This window comes from Antechinus flavipes, chromosome 2, assembly GCF_016432865.1.
Source record: "Antechinus flavipes isolate AdamAnt ecotype Samford, QLD, Australia chromosome 2, AdamAnt_v2, whole genome shotgun sequence".
Taxonomy (NCBI): domain Eukaryota; kingdom Metazoa; phylum Chordata; class Mammalia; order Dasyuromorphia; family Dasyuridae; genus Antechinus; species Antechinus flavipes.
Window position 1 is genome coordinate 551,977,772 of NC_067399.1, and position 24,700 is coordinate 552,002,471.

General features: G+C 34.7%; 1 protein-coding gene across 4 annotated transcripts in view; it reads right to left on the reverse strand.

Annotated features, from left to right (window-relative positions):
- LRRK1 (leucine rich repeat kinase 1) overlaps positions 1-24,700 on the reverse strand; it is a 149,682-nt gene that overhangs the window by 100,266 nt on the left and 24,716 nt on the right. For all 4 annotated transcript variants that reach the window (XM_051980980.1, XM_051980982.1, XM_051980979.1 and 1 more), the window contains exon 3: positions 132-292. In XM_051980980.1, coding sequence (XP_051836940.1) covers positions 132-292 — 161 coding nt within the window. The remainder of the gene's footprint in view (positions 1-131; positions 293-24,700) is intronic.

A 24,700-nucleotide genomic window follows, 5' to 3' on the forward strand; every position in this document is an offset into this window, starting at 1 on the left:
CCCCTAATCCTTTCCACAAATTCTCTCCCCACAACTCACAAAAAGCAGTGTGATAATCAAAAGATTTTGTAAGCATCTTTCAAATCAAACATTGAATTTCCAAATTTAAGAACACGTAGCATCCACCCTACCTTTTCCAGATGTGATATGCTCTCTTCAAATACTTTAACCAGCTCTTGGACCTTACTGGTTTTTTCCTTTTTGTATGCTGCCTGAATGCTTTCTATCATAGGGGATTGGTCTATGGAGACGTTGCCCAACGTGGACTGTTTGCTGCCCATGTCCACGGAACCTGTGATAAAAAAAGAACAAAGAAATGTTCATCATCACTGCAGAATCTGCACTAGTGAATCATAGCAGAGGAAAAGCAAAAGGACAATTTTAGTTATGTAATTTTTTGTGCATTAAAAATTAAGTTGGAGCAATCGTAAATGTTTCCTGTCACTAAGATATTGCACGTGAAACCAATTAATTTTCAGCAGGGATTTGAAACTGTTTTTAGGGGGTAATGACTTCCTTTATCACACTGGAGGTGATTTCCAAAGGGAGGTTCCTTAGTAACTGAAAGACCAGAAGATGCTGCAGCTGAATTCTGATTCACTGAAGGCATTTAGCAGCCAAAAGCAGCTCTGTAAATATATGGACAAGAATGCCACCTGGAGTAGTTCTGAGGAACTGAGTTGACCATACTGATAAAAAGTCAGCTTGGAATTACCATTTTAATCAGGTTGGTAAGACTCCTTTGATAGATGAAGGGAAAAGACATTGAAGGAAAAAGGCACTGTCGTAGCAGCTTCCTCCATCTCCCACCCACACCCACTTTAAAGCTGATGTTCATGAAATTAGATCTACATGTAGTGATAGAAGAAATGCTAGATTTTGGAATGTGAGTACTTGGATAGTTTCCTAAGGTCCCTTCTATATCTAACATGGTGAAAGGGAAAAACAGAACTGGGAGCCAGGAGACCACTGTAATCCTCACTTAGCAAGTGACTTAGCCTTATTGAGACTCATTTTCCTTACATGGAAAATGAATAGATTATATGAGCTCTAAATTCTCTCTCTCTCTCTCTTCTCTCTCTCTCTCTCTCTCTTTCTCTCTCTCTCTTCTCTCTCTCTCTCTCTCTCTCTCTCTCTCTCTCTCTCTCTCTCTCTCTCTGTCTGTCTCTCTCACTCTCTCTGTCTCTCTCACTCTCTCTGTCTCTCTCTCTCATTATCTTTGTCTCTGTCTCTGTCTCTCGTTGTCTTTGTCTCTATCTTGCTCTCTTTGTTTGTGAATCTGTCTTTGTTTCCCTCTCTCTCTCCTGCTGCTATTCTCTCTCTCTGTCTCTCTCTGATTCTCTCTCTCTCTCTCTCTCTCTCTCTCTCTCTCTCTCTCTCTCTTGTTATCTTTGTCTCTGTCTCTGTCTCTCGTTGTCTTTGTCTCTATCTTGCTCTCTTTGATTGTGAATCTATCTTTGTTTCCCTCTTTCTCTCCTGCTGCTATTCTCTGTCTCTGTCTCTCTTGCTCTGTCTGTCTCTTATTTTGCTTTGTCTCTCTCTGTCTCTCTTTCTCTTCTTTCCATTCTCTATCCCCTATCCCCCCTTTGTCCTAAATCCCTAGGATTTTCTGACATTTGACTTGGTTTTAGCAGTGGACCTATGTCCTGTTTCCATCATGTTAACAGTGAAAATGGGTACTAATATATGCATTAGACTTATATGTATTAGACATGTGCAGAAGTTTACTAGAGTCCGCTCTGATAGGCAAATAAATTGTTAAATTGTCAACGTGAGCACTTATATCTCAGATATTGTCCTACAGATCAGGGCTTGATTTATTGTTTTGTTAATTGTCTAGACTTAATAAACTGTTAATGATGCAGATTAAACTTGAAAGTGTGCTTGCATACATTTCCAGAGCCCATATTGCTAAATATGGCTCTATAAACATTGCTTGAGCTCATCAGTGGTACCACAGTAGAAGGCTAAGAGAATGAAATCATTTACTGGATGGGCAGCCTGCTGCCTGGAAGCTAAGAACAATAACTGTAGTAATGACAATGCTGCTGCTGCTGCTGCTGCTGCTGCTGCTAACTGTAACTTCTACATCACTCTAAGATTTGCAAAGTGGCTTAACATTCATTATTTCACATAAGCTTCACAATGTCCCCTGGATATCAGGAGACTAATGGTGACTTCCAAGTTTTGAGCTCCCATGGAAGCTTAAAAATGTGCAAATTTGGCAAAAAGTCCATCTGTAGGAAGTGATGTTGAGATAAGTGAACGAGTCTATAGGAGTGAATGCTAATGTTCTGCTAGAAGGCAGTTAAAAAGGTAGCACAGTACACTTTTAAAGATCAGAAGGCCTTATTTGCTTAGAAGACCTGGATTTGGTTCTTAACTCTTATAATTATTAGCTAAGTAACCAGGAAAGGTCTCATATTTAAACATTATTTTCTTTATCTGTAAAATGGGAATGATATTTGGACAACCCAATTCATTCAATTGTTGAGTAAGAATCAAATGAGAACATTAATGAAGCACTTTACAAATGTTAATGTATAAATTGCTATAGAAATATGATTAATTATTATGGGTATTTAGAGTTGGAAGGGAACTTAAAAACAATTAATACAACTTTTTCTTTTCCAGATTGGAGTACTGAGATCTAGAGAAGTTAGATTAATGGCTAGAGAGCTACATGAAACCAGAGAGTCATGTATTATAAATAATACATAAAACTCTGAAAACCTTCAAGGACAATAAATTAACAGTTATTAAAGTCACACTGCTAAAAACAATTTCTATCATTTATATGGAGCCTTAAGATTTACACACACACACACACACACACACACACACACACACACACACACATTCTCATCCTCACAACTCTGTTAGATATGTATTGTTATTATTTTCATTTTACAGATGAGGAAACTGAAATTTAGAGATGTCAAATAACTTTCCAAGAGTCACATTGGGAGTAAGAATGTCTACCCCAGGACTTGACCTCAAATCTTCCTGACTTCGGGTACTTTACCACCTATCTAGTTCATGGTAAAGTCAAAACTAGAGAATTCTGGTTTCTTGACTTTTAGGTCCATTTTTTTCTAACACACTATACTTCTCCTTCCATGTTTAAAGACAGGCATTCAAGGCAAAGCTAAGATAAAGAGTAAAGGCAGGGATTTACAAGAACCCTCCTCCAGACCTCTTCAAATACTTTTAAATAATGATGCTAAACAAATTCTAAAGCAGAGAACCACCAAAAGATCCAGTAAAACAATTTTCCAGGCCAGGACAAAAGTTGGCAGGCAAGTTCTGTTGCATCAGGGTGACAGTGGAGCACAGTCCAGTGCAGGCTGTATCAGCATAGCCCTGGCCCCTCTAAATTAGGAAAGGCCTTGAAAACCTCTGAATCAGCAGAGATCACAGCTTACAGCCAGAAAGGAAGTCAAACAACTATCAGAAAGAGAGTGCAGGGATCTCTTTGCTAGCAATGAGCACTCTATTGCTTTGCCCATACTTGAATCTGGGTCACAGTCCTAAGGGGGCAGTTCCAGGGCAAGGAAGAGTGCTATCACACCAGAGCTTATTGCCACAGTGGAGCAGGGACTCTCATTATAATTCCAGGGCAGAAAAGAGTGCTTGTGGTCACTTACAGGCCAGAACACAGTCCAGGAGAGGAGTAAAGACACCTTGGAAGAACTGAAAACTTATGGATGCCGAGAAGTATCTCTGAAAACAGCTGAATAAAACCCCTAAAGTTTGGAACAATGCATTTTCCACCCTGGAAACAGAGCCCTATTGTAACAGAGTTAAAAGTCAAGCAATATGCTGGGAAAATAAGCAAACAATAAAAAAAGGTTCTGACCATAAAAAGTTACTATAGTGGTAATGAAGATCAGAACACACACTCAGATAATAACAAAGTGAAAGCTTCTACACCCAAAGCCTTCAAGAAAAATATGAATTGGTCTCAGCCCCAAAAGAATTATAGAAGAGCTCCAAAAGGATTATAAAAATCAAGTAAGACAAGTAGAAGAAAAATTGGGAAGACAATGGAGAATGATAAAAGAAAACCATGAAAAACAAATAGAAACCTTGGTAAAGGAGACATAAAAAATACTGAAGAAAATAATATCTTAAAAAACCAGAGTAGGCCAAATAGTAAAGGAAGTGCAAAAAAACAATGAGGAGAAAAATGTTTTATAAAGCAGAAATGGCCAAATGGAAAAAGAGGTGCAAAAATTCCCTTAAGAAAAAAAATACCTTAAAGAATAGAATTGACCAAATGGGAAAAAAAAAAAACACTCAATAAAGCAACTCCTTCAGAAGCAGACTATGACGTGTAGAAAAGGAGGTAAAAAAGCTCACTGAAGAAAATAATTCCTTAAAAATTAGAATTGAGCAAATGGAAGCTAATGACTTTAAGAGAAATCAAGAAACAATAAAACAAAATCAAAAGAATGAAAAAATAGTGTGAAATATCTCATTGGAAAAACAATTGACCTGGAAAATAGATTTAGGAGAGATAATTTTTTAAAAATGGACTATCTGAAAGCCATGATCAAAAAAAGAATCTAAACATCATCTTTCAAGAAACTACCAAGAAAAACTGCCCTGATAATCTAAAATCAGAGAGTAAAAATAGAAATTGAAAGAACTCACTTATCACCTACTGAAAGAGATCCCAAAATGAAAACTCCCAGGAATATTATGGCCAAATTCCAAAGCTCCCAGGTCAAGGAAAAAATATTTCAAGTAGCCAGATAGAAAAAACTTCAAATATCATGAAGCCACAATTAGGATAACACAAGATTTAGCAGCTTCTATATTAAAGATCAAAGGGCTTGGGATATAATATGAGCTAGGATTATAAACAAGAATCACCTACAGAAAAACTGAGTGCACTCTTTTTTTGGGGAAAATGAATATGCAATGAAATAAAGAACTTTCAAGCATTCTTAATGAAAAAATCAGAGCTGAATAGAAAATTTGCCTTTCAAACACAAGACTCTAGAGAAACATAAAAAGATAAACAGGAAATAGAAATCATAGGGGACTTTAAAATGTTAAACTATTTACATTCCTACATGGCAAGATGATACTTACGACTTATCAGAACTTTCTCATTAATAGAGCAGTTGGAAGGAGTATATATAAACAGAGGACATGCGTGTTAGTTGAATTTGAAGGAATGATATCTTAAAAAAAAAATTAAGAGATGAGAGAGGAATGTAGTGGGAGAAAAGATAAGTGAGAGATAGAATAGAGTAAATTATAACATATAAAAGAGACAAGGAAAAGCTATTACAGTGGAAAGGAAGAGGGGGAGTGAATAAATCTAATTCTCATCAGAATTGGCTTAAAGAGGGAATAACATACATACTCAATTGGGTAGAGAAATCAATTATACTTAACAGAAAGTAGAGGGAAAAAGGGAAAAAGTATAGGGAAAGGAGGGAAAAGGAATGAGTAAAAGGGACAGAGATAGAGGAAGGTCATATTAGGGAAAGGGCTGGCCAGAAGCCAAATACTTTCAAGGAGGGACAAGGTGAAAGCAGAAAGAGAAAAGAATAAATGAAGGAGGGGGGAATACAGTTAGCAAGAGTAATTGTAAAAAAAAAAATTAAGTAACTTTCTGTGAATGAAGGTCTCATTTTTCAAACATATAGAGAACTGAGAAATTCATAAAATTAAGAATCTATAAATGATCAAAATAATGAACAGCTTTCAGGTGAAGTAATCATGGCTTCTATAACCATATTAAAAATGAACCAACTTGCTTTAGATTAGAGAAAAGCAAATTAAAACAGTTCTGAACTACTACTATTAAATTGAATGGAAAAGAAAAATGACAAATGGTGAAGAGGATGTAGGATAAGTGAGACATTACCTTTGACCTCCCAATACCATTAATAGGTCTGTATCCCAAAAGAAAGAAAATAAAAAGGAAAAAATACCTATATGTACAAAAATATTTATAGTAACTCCCTTCTGAGTGCAAAGAAATGAAAATCAAAAGAATAATCAACAATTAGAGAATGGCTGAATAAATCATGGTATGTGATTATAGTGGAATACTATTGTGCTGTAAGAAATGATGAGCAAGATGATCTCAGAAAAACCTGGGAAGACATGAGCTGATACAAAGTGAAATGTATAGTGCACCAAGTAACAGTGATATTGTAAGCGGATCAGCTGTAAATGACATAACTATTCTCAGCAATACAATGATACAAGAATTATGATGAAAAATGATATCAATACCCAGAGAAAGAGCCTTTGGTGTTTTAATATAGATGGAAGCATACTTTTTATACTTTCTTTATTTTTCTTGAGGGGTTTTGTGGGAGGTTTTTGGTTTTTGTTTTCTTTCACAACATAACTGTTATGGAAATGTTTTGCATGATTACACAGATTTAACCTATATCAAATTGTTTGCATTCTCAATGACAGAGAGTGGGGAAGAAGGAAGGGAGAAAATCAGGAACTTAAAGTTTTAAAAACTAGTATTAAAAATTGTTTTTGCATGTTAACTGGGGGAGAAAAATACTAAGTCATAAAAATGAGGGAACAAAAATGACATAAACTCTATTTCCATCAAAAATTAAATAGTTGAAATGCTCACTTCCAAAAAATCTTGCATGAAAACATGATATACTATGAAGGCATCATCTTAAAGTAAGCCATTTTACATATAAATGCAAAATTGTCCAAAGGAAAAAAGGGCACTTAATAATTTATTTTAGGGCTTTCAAAATCTAACTAACAATCTTGTCCTTTTAAAACTTGTCAAGCTGAAAATCTTTATAATAATTACTAACACATAGTTGATATTTTATTATTATTACTGAAATGTTAAGATGAGACCATTCTGTGCTTAAAGTTAGTTATTTTCCCCTTCCCAATGGTAAGCTTTTGGGGATCAGAAAAAAGACAAAGTTGAGATTAATATATATGTAACTGTAAATTTAAATAATGCAGTTTCAATTATCAACACACACTGGACACTCCTCATTAATTATTTATTCCCTCTGAAGACAGTGAGATAGCTGAGACAGCTCCAGAGATTCCACACCATTAATATGAACTTGCATCTGCACATACTTCCTGATGATGGACAGCAATTAGCCAGAATAAAGAAAAAATTCACTTTCAATCAAAGCAATGGCTTTCATTAGGCTGCATTTTTTATTATAAATTAATGATATGCAATTTTCTTTTCTTAATATGTATATGAAATGAGCTTTTATAACCATTTTTTAGGAATATAATGCAAAATTCAGATTCTAAGTGAATATTGTGCATACTATGTAAGCACCTTGGAATACTTTTATAGTAATTTAATTTGGGGATATGCAACTTCTATGTAATAGGTCAAATGATGCAGGGAATGCTATGAATATAAATATCAGGAAAGCAAATCCTAGTATCCTGTTCATATTGAGATACATGACCATAATGATCTTTTTACTATGCCCCCCTCCCTTCAGTCTCTTCTTGCTGCATGGCTTATAAATTAGAATCATTTCCATTAAATCAGTGCCTTATTTTTTATCTAATGAAATTTGATGTATATGAAAAATGATGTATACATCATTATTGAGAAGGGATATGTAGAAATGTTATATTTTATTGAGAAATTAATTTTTAACCCTTAAAATGTGTTAATTTTCTAGATATTGATGCAGATGCATTTCCTCAGTGTCAGCTAAATGTCTAATCCAATTTTGCTAACTAAAAAAATTAAAGAAAAACATCAATGAAAATATTCATTTCCCAACTTAGTATAGTAACAGCCAATTTCATCTGAGCCCTTTAAATCATAAATATGGTTGAGTTTGTATGTATTTCAATTCTAGATTTAAAGATGGTTTTATTGTGGTTTATTAGGAGGAAAGTAGTGTGCTATTTGTAATTATTTAAATAGTCATATTTCTAACACTTATGAACCTCATGGTAATAAGATTATTCAGCATTATGCTAAAACAGGGAAACAACTTTAACTCTCAAAAAATCTAGAAATTGTACTGTCATTCAGTATTTCACAGGCATCTTTCACAGCTGAGGGTGAGAATTTTTCTTGTGGAAATAAGGACAAACATGACTCAGAGAAGCCACAGGAACCAAGCACTTTTAGCTGTAAATGCTAAAATTAAATTAGTTTTCAAATGTAAAAAGAAAAAAATAATTGTCAGGAGTTAATGTATATTCATAAAATTCTGCTTAGATGCTTAATTTTTCAAAATTCTAAAAGAAAAGGATAATTTATTTGTTGGAGTTTCCATGATTAAAACTTTTTTCCTGAAAGCACCAATTGGAAAAACAGTATTTAGAGAATGAACTTTTGGTGATAGTTAAAAAATGTTTGAGGATGCTGAAAATTCAAGGAAATAATATAATAATACAAAAGTGATTAATGATAACATCAGAGTCTTAGGCTTCTGTTTTTTTGCCATGCTATAGCACTATCTTTAATGATGACTATTTAAATGACAAACTAAGCAATCTAACACACTGCTGATGTTCCAGGAAATTTAAATACTAGTATATACGTATATAAATCCTTACTAATTATTCAGTTTCCCCCCATTGTTTATGACATATGATTTTCCATATCCTTAAACATTTCACATTTGCAAGGATAGATTCTTAACTAATTATTCATTATCATAGTATACTTTTCCCTAGCTTTTTAGTCTATTTCTTTTAGAATCAAGAAGAAAACAAATCTAAAGCCTTTCAATAGTATAGACATAAAGAAAAAAATTTTTTTGATGATTTCACAGGTTGCAAATATTGATCTTAATTTAACTAAATACCAACATATAGGCTGAAAAAACTCTCACAAAAGGAAAACATGTAACAATTAACATAGTTTAAGAACTATTATCTTGTCCATAAACAAGATAAGATACAAATTGCTTATAATACCTTGAAATTATGTAGAGATTTTTGTGCATTGATATAAAAAAATAAAACATCCATTTATGTTACAATAAAGATTGAACAAACCAAGATATATTTTAGTCTCTTACTAACCTGATCATAATTTTTAAAAGTAGTTTCTAAGTTGTCCTCCGGAAAGTATCAGTGCCTTCAGAAAGGCCCTGAGGACTGTTGTGAGGTGGCGTCACCATGATAACCTCCCATTGTAGTCAGAGCTCTATCTCCATCATTACTGCAGTACCCAGTACTAACATCTCTTAGCTGGAAGATCTCTTTCTTTGTCTGAAGTGACTACAGAGCTAGTTTTTAGCTTTGGCAGCAATTTTCATTTCCATGTCCCATTAGGGTGAAATCTAACCCTTTAGTTCTTCAGGGAAGACTCACTCAGAGGTTAAAGAGTGAGAAGGGGTGGGAGCACAATATTAGCTCCAGGATGACCTCAGATAATAATTCCTCAACAGCACCAGATGCTGGGCACTCAGCTTGGTCAGATGAATTTTGGACTATCTTTGACTTATAGTGAACATTATAAAATAAGGTAAATGTAGTTTAAAATTTTTAGCAAGTTTTTTTTCAAGATATTTTAAATGATGGCAGTAAAAAAGAAACCAAACAATTTTTTTAATAAACAGAAAAGTTTCACAACACACATTCATAAATTTTTATGTGTATGAGTCACCACAGAATCACTGAGAAGGGATTTCTAGTTCATTTTTTTTTAAACAGTGTATTTAAAAATGAACCCAGGAAAAAGGAATAATTTTACTCTGGGTCAAAAGACACTGAAACAATTGCTTCTTGTTGAAACATATTAGAATCTAGGTGGCTGTGTAGAAATAAAATTAAAAAAAAAGATTTGGGTGGTTGGGTACATAGGACGCTCCTATGTACACGAAGACCTATGTAGTTTCTTTCTGGGGCTCAGGTACAAAGAATAAGAAAACATCTAGAATCCTAAATCTGGAAAACAATATAGTGGGCACAAATGTTCTATATAAAAACAATAAGGGAGCTACCCATGTGCTACTATTTTGCACATATATAAAGTTTATAATGTTCAGGATGAATTTCACTATTGGGACATACTGTACTTAAATAGTAGCATAAATATGCTGTTAACAATTGAACAACATCAACAACTGTTTAATGTTTTAAAGATCAAGGCCCCAAATTTTCTGAGTCTTTCTTGTAGCAAAAAAGGAAGGGTTTTTTTCTCAGATTTTTCTCACCTCTAAATTTGATTAATTATACCACCTTTAAAACATCTCATCTCCTTGTTTTATGTTTTATAATTCCAATACCAGATATCAGATTTGTTATCCAATAGAGTATTAAAGGGGAAGGTGAGAGGAAAACAGGAAGGGGGGATAAGTAAATAAGGAAAAAATAAAAAAGAGAAAGAAAATCATGTAGAAAAATAGGAAAATAAAGAGAAAGAAATCATCTCTTCGAGGGAAGTAAAAATTAAATAGTAATAACTTCTTTTGCCAACATTCCATAATGTGTCCCCTCATCAAAGATCTACTATGCAACTAGGAAAGACAGTTTCAATTACTAATCTCTGGAAAGTGAATTATGGTTCCAAATTCCTAAAGGCTCAAAATATTTATTTTTCATTTAAAATCATAAATAAATGTAATTTACTGTATGGAAGAGTTTACATGAGCTAAAAAAAATAGTCAAAATCTGTAAGAAAAATAATTTGCATATCTAGAACTAATATACAGAATGAACTACAGATTAATTACTGAGATCTGATGAGAAGAAAGCCATAACTATACCATGACCTTGGAAAGATTCTTTTTGTTCAAAAGAAATAAAATAGGGTTGTCAAAGATTCTCATATTTTAAGATGTATTCATATGAAAAATAATCCAGAAACCAGTGAGGAGATGCTTTGTGCAAAACATTTGAATAAAAATCAAGGTAGATAAAAACAAATAATACTGCCATCAGAGTATACTATATATAGTATGACCTGAGCAAGGAGTGGGAGTGGGCGTGAGGGGAGATAGAAAAGGAATTTAGGAAACATTACAGGGTTGATACAGAGTCATAAGATAATAATATGAGAAAGTCAAATGAGCAAGCATTTATTAAACACCTACTTCTTTGTTCTATGTACTGTGCTAAGCACTAGAGATAAAGGGAGAGGCAAAACAACCAACCAAACCAAACCAAACAAAACAAAACAGTCGGTGCTCTCAATAAGCTTGCAGTCAAATTTATTAATTTATCCAAATACCTATTATAGCTCTCTGTCTCTGACACGATTGAAGCAGTAAAAAATTTTTGACATGCCTTAATGATTAAAAAAAAAAAAAGTGGAAGAACCAACTAAGAAAAAGACTATTTTGGATCTGTTCTCATCAATTAAGAAAAACTATCTGATGGGGTGGAAATGATGGGAATAAGAGAGTAAAATCAAAAGTATCTTAGAGTTTGGTTTAAAGAATAAAAAGCTAAGATCCAGGGTTAGTTTTAGAAGAAACAGAGATCTGGGTGCAGGGGGAACAGATTTCACAGAGTTTAGAAAAAAGAATTGGTAAGATCCCAAGCTTTAAAATTCTCCCAAATCAGGAAGGATATAAGGATCTGAAGATAGAAATTCTGAAGATACAAAGTAAAACAATTCTTATAAGGAGTTAAAAATAAAATTTGCCTAAAAAGAGTGATACCCAAAGATCAGAAATCCAGTAATTTAATTTTATTAAAAAGTCTCCTAAGGAAGATGGATGTTAGGACAGGTAACAGGGTAAAAACAAAAATGTGGTACAGTCTAAGTAAGAAAATTATAAGGAATAGTATGAATTAGAATAGTGAGAAAAGATAAGGAAAATTTCATAAGGTTTTTTTTTTTTTTTTTAACAATTTAGTGGATAAAAGATGAGGATCCAAGAAGCAATAAGACTTCTAAGGCAGTAGTAATGGTGGTGAGGGGTGGTGATAAATAATAAAATTAAAAATTAGAAGACAGAGTCATTCATTTTGGGCTTGTACATGATGCAAAGCCAAAAAGAACAGCTAACATACTAGATGATAGAAAAGATCCAAAATCTTGACATAGTTATCAAGAGGATCTACAAACTCTTAATAGCCAAATGAAAGACTGCTTGAAGTTAGGTGGAGCTGTAAATTGGTTCAACCATTCTGAAAAGCAATTTGAAATAATTCCAAAAGATTTGACTAAAATACCTACATATTTTGACCTAGAAATCTTACTGTTAGGAATATCCCCCCACCAAAATCAAAGACACATACAAAAAAAAAGGTTCCACATACATCAAAATATCCATTGCATCACTTTCTGTGGTAGCAATAAACTAGAAATGAATTGGATGATCAGTCAGCAAGATGGTAGATTAGTTACTTTCTACAAATATCTCCAGACCTCAACCTTAAAACAAACAACCCCCCTCCCCCAATTGAATTGTGCACCACATATAAAGTAATTTTAGTTGATTCCCCAAGAAAAGGCTACCTAAAAAAAGCCAAAATTAGCATCAGTGAGCTGTAATACTTAAGATTCTCACTCAATAGTTCTATTCCAATATCCTGATAGGCAGGGACAACTCCCTCCCCAATCTTCACTACAATGACTTTACCAAAAAACCCTACAAAAAGCAGAATGCTCATTTGTAAAATGAGATAGTTGGACTGATCTCTAAGGACCCTTCCAGCTCTACCATCCTATGACATCTATTGACAAAAACTGCTAAAAAAAAAAAAAACTGGAAAATTCCATGGGAAGAAATTAAGTTCAGATCAACATCTTAGATCACATATCACAATGTTTTGGTGGCAATAAAGAACCAGAAACAAAGATTATGTCCATAAAATACAACACAGCATTTTTTCTTTTTTAAGTTTTCTTTTCTCTCTCTCTTTTAGTTTCAAGTTCTCTTTCTTCCCCAATCCCCTGCCTCACCCATTAATAAGGTAAAAAAAAAAAAAAAAGATCTATTATACATGTGAAGTTAAGGAAGACATATCTTTATATTAGCCATGATCAAAAAGTGTGTGGAGTAGTGGCAAAGAAAATTTAAAAAGGAAATAAAAGTATGCTTCAACATACACTTTGAGAATATCAGTTCTCTATCTGAAAGAGGAAGCATTTTACATCATTGGTCTTTTGTAATAGTTGCGGATTGCTGTATTCATCAGAGTTGTAAAGTCTTTCACAGATGCATAAATATTCCTATTTTCAAAGTGGGGTATTAATTTAATGAAGTATTATGATGTTACGTTTAGTGACAAATGTGAAAGACAAAGAGAAATATGAAAACACCTATATTTATTGATGTAAAATGAAGTAAGCAAAACTAGAAAAACATTATATATGAAGACAATATAAATTAAAAGGAAAAAAAAAGAAACAGAGCATGATATTATCACAATCATGCTTGTCCCTGAAAAAGACATGAAAAAATTTACCTCCCTAGATTCTTTTAAAATAAAGAGGGAAATGTAGGAGTGGAACATTGTTTATACTTTCACACTTCTTTATTGACTTATATTTTATTACACTGCTTTTTTCCTTCAGCTAGGTGGCGCCATAATGCTTAGAGCATTAGGGCTGAAGTGGAGATGATCTGGGGTGCAAATATGATCTCAGACCCTTTCTAGCTGTGTGATTGTGGACAAGTCATTCAACTTCTATTTATTTTTGTTTTCTTATTTGTAAAATGAGGATAATAATGGTAACCATTTTCCAGGGCAGTGAGGACCCAAAGAGACAATAATGACAAAGTGCTAAGTATGATACCTGGTATGCACTGTATAAATGTGAGGAGGAGGAAGAGGAGAAAGAGGAGGAAGAGGAAGGAGGGAGGAGAAGGGAGAGGAGAAGGAGGAGGAAGAAGAGGAGGACGAGGAGGAGATAACAATAATAATAAATGGTTCTCTTAGAAAGAAGGGGAAGGGATTATATTTGGAAATAATATTAAAAAAAGAGGTATCAATAAAAAAGTTTTAAAAGTAAATCACCATTGATTGGAAAATAGCTAAACAAAATTTGGTACATGAACATAATGGAATATTAACATATTGTGACAACATAAAAGGAAAAGATGAACATTCCAAGTATAATCAAGTATGGCTCTGGAAAAGAGATGAGATAATGTTCCTATTCCAATAGCCTTGAAGAGATGAGAACCCATATACTATAAAACACAATTGATATGTGGGTTATTTTTGCTGGCCTGGATTATTTTCCCTCTCTTTTTTATCTTATATTCTCAGGGGTATCTTACTTGACAGAGAAGTGATAGTGACAGGGGAAGTGAAGATGATATAAACAACAACAATAACAACAACATAAAAACAGATTGACAGAGGGCAACTAATAGAGCACCAGCCCTGGAGTCAGGAGGATCTGAATTCAAATCAGATCTCAGACATTTACTAACTTTGTGACTCAGTGCAAATCACTTAACCTCAACTTCCTCCACAGCACCCCCCCCAAAAAAAAAACCACACACACACACACAAAAAAAAAACCCTATATTGACAGTTTAGAATACTGAGTCAAGTGTAATAAGCTACAATTCATTGTTGGTGAATGTAAAATCTTATACCTGATTTTCAAAAATCAATTTCACAAGTAAAAGATAGGGGAGGTATTGCTAGAAAACAATGTAAAAATCTGGTTTTATCACCCCATTCACCCCTACCAACGATCTCCAGTGGCTATAGCCTTCAGGATTAAATATAAATTCCTTTGTTTTACATTTAAAGCTCTTCATCCCTAGTTCCTTCTTATATCTACTTCTCCTCCATAAACTCTGTGATCTTAAATAAGATACTCAATGTCCAGTCTCTGCTATTTTCTGTTGGCCATTCCTTACACATGGAATATTCTACTCCCTCACTGATCTCTTAATTTTTCTGAATTCTTTCAAGAATCAACTCAAATCCCACCTACTGGAGAAAGCTTTTTTCCAGTCCTTCAAACTGCTAATGCCTTTCCTTCTATGACTGCTTTCCATCTCCCTAGGATATATCTTGTATGTATTTAGTTGTTGATATTTTAGCTCCCCTATTAGAATGTAAGCTCCTTGAGGGCAGAGTCTATTTTTTTATATTTCTAGAGCTTAGCACAGTGCCTCATACATGGTAAGAATTTCATAAAGGTTTGTTAGTCAATCAACATTTATTAAGCACTTATGTTGTACCATAAAGAACCTTTACCAGTTGAACCCATTAGAGAACAATATAACCCCGTATATAATAGTATCATACAAATGTATCACAAACACAGTTTAGTATCTTAGATCCTCTCTTTTAAACTGATGAAAAAGCTACCATCTTCAGAATAACCCTTGGAAATTTGTTACCTGGTTAAAACAGCAGCTCTAGGTTTCATTTTTAGCTAACAGGCCCAGGTTTGAAAGTAAAAGAAAAAGTCACAGAGAGTGCCCAATTAAGGAGAAAGTTTTATTGCTAATGTGGGTCAAAATCCCAGAAACATTTGGAGTCAATTGTACAGTAACTGCTTAAAGTCCTTGATGGGGGCTGTTATAGTAACATAAGCTGGAGGTAACTCAACAGCCTGATGAGCAATTCAGGGTCCTCCTCAGGGATAAATGACAGGAATACTATTCCTAAAACTGTAAAGTGATAGTCCTGGAGTTAAGCATGTCACTAAAAGCCAGATGATGCTAGGATCACGTTAAGATTCGTTTTTTTTCCAGCATGGGGAAAAACACAACTGGATGTCACTCCTCAAAAAGAAGTTTCCTGAGATCAAAGCCTGACCCAGTGGCTCTGCCTCATCAGCATCTTATTATCTAAATTCATTAGAATAATTGTTCTCTACAATTTCATGACTGGTTGGAAGTAAAGGGCCCGTGAGAGCTGAGTTTTATATTTTTGAAAGAAGAATTCCTTAGAAAAGCAATGAGTTCATAAAAAAATCTGATTTATCTCATCCTGGCTCCATTATTAATAATGATAATAATAATAACATATTTATATAGCAATATAAAATAAAACACTTTATATAAATCTTTTTATTTTATGCTCATAACTCCATAAGGTAGCCAGGACAAGTAATATTAAATCATTTTACAGTTGAGAAAACTGAGGCTCAGAAAGGTGAAAAACGTTTTTTTCTTCTACCTCCCTCTCGGCCTGTTGTTCTCATTCTCTCTCTCTCCCTCCCTTCCTCCCTATTTCTTTCTCTTCCTGAGTGTGTGTATCTTGCTCTATGTCTCTCTCTCTTTCTCTCTGTCTCTGTCTTTGTCACTCTGTCCCTCTGTGTGTGTGTCTCTCTCTCCTTTTCTCTCTCTCTGTCTTTGTCTTTGTCTCTGTCCCTCTTTGTCTCATCTCTCTCCTCTTCTTTCCTTCCCTCCCTCCAAAGAGAAATTTCATTCATTCTTAACTTTAAGTACTACTTTTATGCAGGTGGTTGCCAATTGCATTTCAGGCCCCAGTTTCTCTTTTGAGCTCCAAAAATATACCCCCAACTGCTGTTAGAACATTTCCTCTTTCACTGCTTACAACTTCAAGAATTAGGACACCCAACTCAATACATGAAACTGCTGTTTTTAAAAGTCCTTTTACAGCATGTCAAGCACCTAAGGTGGTGACAGAGCCAATCTTGGACACTCTTAGCAGTAAAAGGGGTACCCATGTTAGTGGTCATAGTGACAAGGGTACAATGGTACACACAGAAAAAGAATGTTCTGTTAATGTCTTGAGATTAGTTAACACTGAATCAATTTAATTGGCCCAACCCACCTCACGTAATAAAGGCTGTTCAATATAGGACAGAGATCTGTACAATAACTTGACTGATGAGAACTGGTGGAGAACCTTATGTCATATAAGACTAATCCATCACCATTCTCCTTGTCACTCAGGCTTTCAGCCTAGGTATTAACCTGATTCCTCAGTCGCACACAACACATACATCCAATATGTTACCTTAACATATCTCATCTGTGTAAAGAATCCAACAGGCAACCTGAGGTTTATTGTTCTTTTTTATTCCTGATTTTACATTCTTCCCCTCCCCCCACTGCCCCTTTAATCCCTCCTTTGGGACCTGGCACATAATAGGGACTTTATACAAGCTTGTTGACTGATTGGTTGATTGATAATGGAGAAATCATAGGGAAAATGTGAAGGTTTTATATATATTCTTAATTCTATGACACTTAGAAAGGTTTAGAATCTTGGGGGGCGGAACTAAACACCTCTCATTTGTGTTTTCTCTGTCACAGAGATGATCTATCCTGGCATAGACCTTCATTACTTCATACCTGATTTATTGCAAGAGCTGCTGGGGGATCTCCTGACTTCAAGTCTCTTCCCCTAAGTCCATCCTCTCTATTCAATCACCAAAATGATTTTCTTGAAGTGCAGGTCTGATCATTTCAATCCTCTCCTTAATAAACTCGAGTAGTTTTTTTTTTTTTTTTTAACTTGCAGGATATTAATTTCTCTATTTGGCTTTTAAAACTCTTCACAACCTGGCTTGTTACTTTTCCAATCATCTTTCACTTTACCTTCTCTCCAAATACTCTATAATTCAGTGTCACTGGATTTCTTGTTATTCCTTGTACAAAACACTTCAGCTTCAGAATCTAGGCCTTTTCACCAGTTGTCTCCCAAGCCTGGAACATTCTCCCTCCTAAATTCTGCCTCCTGGCTTTCCTTAAGACACTCAGCTCAAATCCCACTTTCTGCAGAAGGTCTTCCCTATCTCCTTTAATGCTAGTACCTTCTCTTTAGAATTATCTCCCATTTGTGCTGTATATAGCTGTATGTATATAATAATTTGTATGTCATCTCCCCTTTGAAATATGAGCTCCTTGTAGGTAGGGACTGATTTTCACTTTCTTTGTATCATCACCAGTGCTTAGCACAGTACCTCAATCATACCAAGTGCTTGATAAACCTGCTTTCCTGGGCACAAAACAAACAAACAAACAAAAAAAACAAAAAAACCAACCCAACACCCCCCCCAAAAAAAAAAAAAATCAACCCTCATGATTGGGCAGAAATGGCTGCATCATCTTTGGTTAAATAAGCATATAGTCCTATGCATCATGTCCACATGCAAAGTGATAACGAATTTCATCTCCAGTCTCTGTTATTGTTGTGAGAGCATCACATTCAGATTAGTGGGGGATGTATGTCTCTGATGTGAACTAAAATGTCCCACAAACAGTAAAACAGAGTGGGAAGCATTAATAAAATCCCTCCATTCCTTAAAATAAAAAGCCTTTGGCCCCAGACTACTCAACCCAATCCACTGCTCCTTCTCAGGAATGAGTATAATAAATAAAAATTGTGTCTATCCCATTATCGAGCTCTCTATAATAAGCTAATCATATAACCTACAACTTGGCCCACTATGAGGACTTGACATGATACCCATTCTTAGAGTATTCCTACTTAATGAATTAATAGCCATCAACTTCCAGTTGTATATATTTTTCTAAAAGTAGACACAAAACCAAATAAAACTGTTCCTTGAGAGCTAAATCCTCACTGGCAGGGGCCCACTGGGCTAATCCCAGAAGACAACTTAGCCTTAGGCAACAATACAATCTGTCACAAAAGGAACACTTTATGGAGTATTTCCATTTATCAGTTGAGGTCTCTAAAGCCCTAATGATCTTATTGGAGGTAATTCTAAATTAAGAATAATGGTATGTAACCATGTTTCATCTGTTCAGTAGCAGTTAGTGTTATCAACATGTAAAGTGAAGAACTGATGCTCATTTCATCTGAACAATCTTTAGTACCTTTTGAAGATTCCCACTGCTAATATCTTCCCTCTGGGCTTATCCATGATTTACCTTTATATATATCTTGAATGTAAATAATTGTACATTGTCTCCCTCATTAGAATGAGCACTCCTTGAAGGCAAGGATACTTATGTATATATACATGTATGTATATTTATATATATATATATTTTATTTCTTTTTATCCCAGTACTTAGTACAATGCCTTCCACTATTAAGTGATTAATACATGCTTACTGATTGAGTGATTGACTGTGATAAAGTCACTTATTCTGAATTACAGCTTTCTTAGTTGCCATTTCTATTCTCATTATATGACATCCAATAACATGAACTCAATGGTCCAGTCAAAGTGACCTCCTTATTGTTACACGTGATACTATATCTGCTTTTTCTATCTTTGTTATTGCCTATCTCCCATACCTGGAATTGTTCCCTCCAGGAAATTATTCCTTCCTCATCTTCCCCTTAGAATCTTTAACTTCCCTCATAACTCAGGGGGCACCTTCTGATAGAGTTTATGATGTGAGGTTTGGCAAGAAATGCTGTGGTGAGAGAACCAAAATGATATGGATGATATAGAAACCAGACGATGTAGGCACTAAAAGTCGGGGTTCAATCATGTGAAGAATTCATAATCAACATTCTCTTTGGCAAAAGGTCGATTTATTTAGGGAAAAGGTTCCAGACAAAACGAAGGGATACAATACATGCCAGTTATCTATTAGTTATGCTAAATATGAAATAGAGTGGGAGAGCATAGAAATGGATTTTAATAATTAATGGTAGAAAGGGAAAGTTCCCTTTTATTGGGAGAAAGGAAAAACAACCCTTGAGGTTGGGGCATGCCCTTAGTTGGCAGGCTAAATCCTGAAAGGGACATAGCATCCCAAAAGAGTTAGTTAACTATAAGGAAGAGAAGTAGGGTTGGGAAGCATAGTGGAGTTAGGAGAGATATAATGTGGCATGAGGTTAGGGGAAGGAGGAAGACACCATGAGACAGAATGTCATGGCGAATTGACCCAAAAGAAGTTAGCAACCATTGGATGGCCCCTAAGTAGTTTTTATCAGGAAAATTTAACCTTAGGGACATGACTGGGATTTCTGATAGGTCATGGCAAGGTGAGACTGCTTGAGACTTCTACAGAGGGTGGGTCTCAGGGGTTTGCCATAACTTGGATTTCAGAATGGGCCATCTCTCCAAAGGGTGGAGCCATGAAATTAAACTGATCTTAATCAGTGCCTTCTCTCTGCTTGCCTTAAGGAACAATTTTTTAGTTTCTCTCTGTCCAAAACACCATTCAGGACCTCATTACCATCCACATGAAGTCTTTTCTGATTCAGCAGCTCCCAAAGCTCTCTTCCTCAAAAATTACCTTCTATTTATCTTGCATATATTTATATATGTATACATCTCCTCCAAAAGAATATAAGCTCTTTGAGGGGAAAAATCACCTCATTTTTGATCCTCAAATGCCTCTTCCCTCAATACCCACACATTCTTGGTGCAAAGACTCCCTTGATGACTGACAGAATGATCTGAAAATAGAACTATAATGATAGCTGCGGCATCATCCTCACAGGACTATTATGAAGTTTAAACCACATAAAATATATATAATGCTCTCTACAAACTTTAAATGGTTATATTAATGTCTGTTGATATTATTAAAAGCTCTTGATAAATATGTGTTGATACTACCATTGACAATAATAATAATAATAACAAATTTCCCCCTCTTCTATACTAAAATTGAACATGAGAGATAAAAAACTAAAAGGATATACTTAAATCTTGAATATTATTTAGGGTCTCTGCTAATTTTCAGCAATGCTCTTTTATGTCACAGCATTTACAAATGCACACAGGAAAACATATGTACATAAGAATATGAAAGCTACTTTGGAGTTCTGTCATTAGATATGCTAAAAACTAAAATATAGTGGTAAGAACAGTGATACCCATAAAAGAGCACTACAGGAGCCTTAAGACACAGCGGGGGATGAGGGAAAAGTCTTCCAGGGTATTTTCAGTTACACTACTCAGATCTTCCAGGGAATGGTTTTTATAAACTTGGCAATCCTAGGAGCCAGAGAGAGTCCAAGGATACCAAGGGAATAGTGGGGAATCTCCATCTCTCGCAATCTTTCACACTCAGAGAGATAATTATTTGTCTTAGATAGTTAGGGGTTTTCTGTTATGAGGCAGAGAGAAGTTAGCCAATAATGTCCTCTTGACCCTAACCATTTTTTAAGATGCTTTTATTAGTTGAGGGTTAGAAAGTGAGTCCAATCTAAAAGTCAAGACACAAGTACATATACTTTCCCTTTCATTCTCTTTAAAAAAGTTTGCTGGATATTATATAGATTAGTGGTACTCAAAGTATTATTTAAAAGCAACTTCTTTATTAATGGGTATAAGAAAGGTAAACCTAAGACATAATAGGATTAGATGGAGAGGGAATTTATGATTCAAAAGATTATTTATCACTATAAAAAAAGTTCACCAGAAAAATGGAAAGAAAATACCAATTAGTTTATTATTAATAAATAATTCATGCTTTAAAGATTATAATAAATATAATATACAATATAAAAATAATAAATTAGCATTTATTATTCATTTCAGCAAACAATTGACTAAGCTTCTATAAAATGTCAAGCACTGCCCTAGACACAAGTGATACTCTTTAAACAAAAACCAAAATAATCTCTACCCTCAAAGAGCTTATATCTTACTGTGGCAATATAATATGTACATAGATAAACATATGATAGGTAATCAGAAGAGGAAGAGCCTTAGCAATTGGGAGAATCTGGGAAGATCTCAAAGAGAAAATGACTACTAGGACACTAAGTGACTACATGAAAAGAATGTAAGGATTCTGGGAGGCAGAGATAAGGAAGGAGATCATTCCAAGTAAAAGTGATAACTTGGCTAAAAGCAAAGGGCTGGGAAATAGAATGCTAAGTTTGGGGAATAGAGTATGTCTGAAAAAAGGATGGAGCTAGACTGGGGGAGAAATTTAACTCTAAGCTAAAATGTTTTCTTTTATCCTGATGGCAGTAGGGAAACACTGGCTTTTTTTTTTTTTTTTTTTTTTTTTGAGAAAGTTTCTAGAATGGAAAAAAATTCCAGAGAAGATAAGACCTTCAGATTTCTTAGAGAGTCAAAGATATTGACAGGACTGGGATTGAGATACCCTGACTCCCATTCAGGGACTCTTTTTATCTTAAATTTAATAAGCAACCAGATGGTTTTGCAGACCATCTAGAAAGATCTTATAAACCACCAGTAACCTTGGGGAACTTACTGTAAGAATCAACTAGCCATTAAGTATTTGCTAAATATCTACAATTTCTTAGGAGAGTTGGGTGGAGCTCTCAGACTGGACTCAGGAAGACCTGAATTCAAATTCATCTTCAGACTCTTATTAGCTTTGTGACTCTGGGCAAATTACTTAACCTCATTTGCCTCAGTTTCTTCAACTATAAAATGAGTTGAAGGAGGAAATGGTAAAAGACCCTGGTATTTTGCCAAGAAAACTCCAAATGTGCTCATGAAGAGTCAGATATAACTGAACAACAATGACAACAACAATTTCCTAACATTGTCCACAGTGATGTGAGAATATAGAAACTACTATATATAGTGCTTGATGATAGAATTTACAATATAGTTGGGAAAAAGTCTCTCTCTCTCTCTCTCTCTCTCTCTCACACACACACACACACACACACACACACACACACTCAGGAAAATAGTATAAGATGTCAAATATATGTTGTGTACAGACTATAAATGCTGTAGGATTTAAGGAGAGAGCAAAGAAAAATGTAGGAATTGGCATTTGAATTGGGCCTCAAATAATTAGTGAAATCTAGGCAGAAGGAATGAGAAAAAAGAAATGAATGAGAAGCCTTGTTATAGAAAATATTAAACAATATTTCCAACTTTTTAATAGCACAGTTTATTTATAGTAAAAGATGGCTCATGGCTTTGTGACTCGCACCCTTTAGCCCTGTCCCACCCCAACTTCTTAGAAGCTGGTGTCAACATGGAGGATAACGGAAAGGAGGTACAATCATTTGCAGCCTTAGACAGTCCTGAATCTCCCAATCACCTTCCAGGTCAGTCTCTGCCTTGTCTCAGCCATGAGGGACAACAAGTGGAAAAGAGGCAGAGGATTGGGCAGGAAGCACATGTGCCACAGGAACAGTTATTACCTCAATAAATATTGCTAGAGATTCAGCAGCCTCTTGGAAATCCTCACATTCCACACTGCACATGCCCCACTCCTACCCTCTATTCTCCCCTACTCCCTTCTCCCACTTCAGGATCATGGAGAACCAGTTTCTACCCAGCCTGGAAGCTACCTCCTCCATGGAGCCCTTTGCCTCTGAGCTTAGGATGAGGCTCTGGAAAGAACAGGAATATATGATCACTGGTCCCCAACAAATGCCTAACATTCGACTAAGATAGAGAGTGACTATGAGCTTCTTTAAGAAAGACTCTTTTAAGATATTATGGTACTTTTTGGTCCTCCTGCTTTTGTGACTTTTTTTGTATCAATGAAGTCACAGTTGGGGAAAATTGGTTTTGCAAATGCTCAGTAAAGCATACCTATAGATTTAATAGAACATAAGCAAAAAAAAAAAAAAAAAAAACTGTTTAGAAGGCTTTGGGTGAATTTTTAAAGTGATGAACTTTGAATCCAAAATTGAATTCACAGATTCAAAGAAAATGAATGATGCAACAGGTGATATTGTTATTGAAGTTAAAGGAAAGCACAGAATTTCTCATAGACTTCAATGGGTCAACGAAATAGAAAGATCTTTTGGGTGAACTCCATAGAAAATCTGATACTTTGTTTGCAAATGAAGAAGATATAACTTTTTTCGGAAGAGGAGAAGGAAGAGCAAAAAACAGGTATGGCTATGAAACAGTAACAGATGCTCTTATTCAGGGAATTTTTAAAAAGATATTATCAATTCAAAGTTGCTCAATGACCAAGTCAGTGGTCCAAATTATTACAGTGATGGCAATGGTGATGATTTAGGAGTTGGAGATAATTCTGTACCAGTCATATATTTTTCTCATATAGTTGGACTGAGGAGCATAGAGTAAATACTAGAAAAAAGTAATACTTTAAAATTCAGTGAAAAGAAAGAAGCCTAATGTAAATGAAGGAAGAGCGATGGCCACATTGGCCATTTTATTCCAGAACTACACAACATTAGAACTCCAACTTTTATGTGAAGTGTCTTTGTTGATGTTGAGTATATCCAGTGACATCAAGAAAAGCAAGGCTGTGGAGCCTGAGGATTAGGAGGAATAATGAAAAACCTCAGTCACAGTGAGGCTGCCTGCAGTGATACCAGCAAAGACACTTTTGAGAAAGCAGGAGATGAGCAAATAAATAAATAAACAAATAAATGAATGAATAAGTCAAAAGAAACACTGTTACTCTTATCAGTAAATCTTGAGGCTTTTTCCTCAAGGCTTTTTTTCTCAAAAAAGAACTTTTATCTCCTGTAATACCATACTCAGGCACTATACATCCTGAATTACCAAGTATAGCAAAGTGAAAAGAAGTTTCGATAAAAATATCAGAAGAAACCACAAAAAGGATTTCAAAATTCAAAGCTGCAAGTTTGCAACAGAGAAACTAGGCCTGCTTATATAAAGCATAGTTTTACAATTTGCTATGAATGCCAGTTACTATAATTAGGAATAATGCATCTTATGTTATTTTAGCAGCAAATTCCCTTTAATTTTTTATTAGTGATATTTTAAAAAGTCAAAAATTAACTTTGAATACTTGAATATTTATTTTTGTATCCTGTCTGCCAATACCTTTGTCTATGTTTGCCTCATGTTGCAATAGCAGCATATGGAATTTATTTTTCTGTTTTTAACATTTTATTTTTTCCAATTTAACAAAAAAAAGTTTAATATATATTTAATTTTGAGTTCCACAGAAGGTTTTGCAAGGGTCAG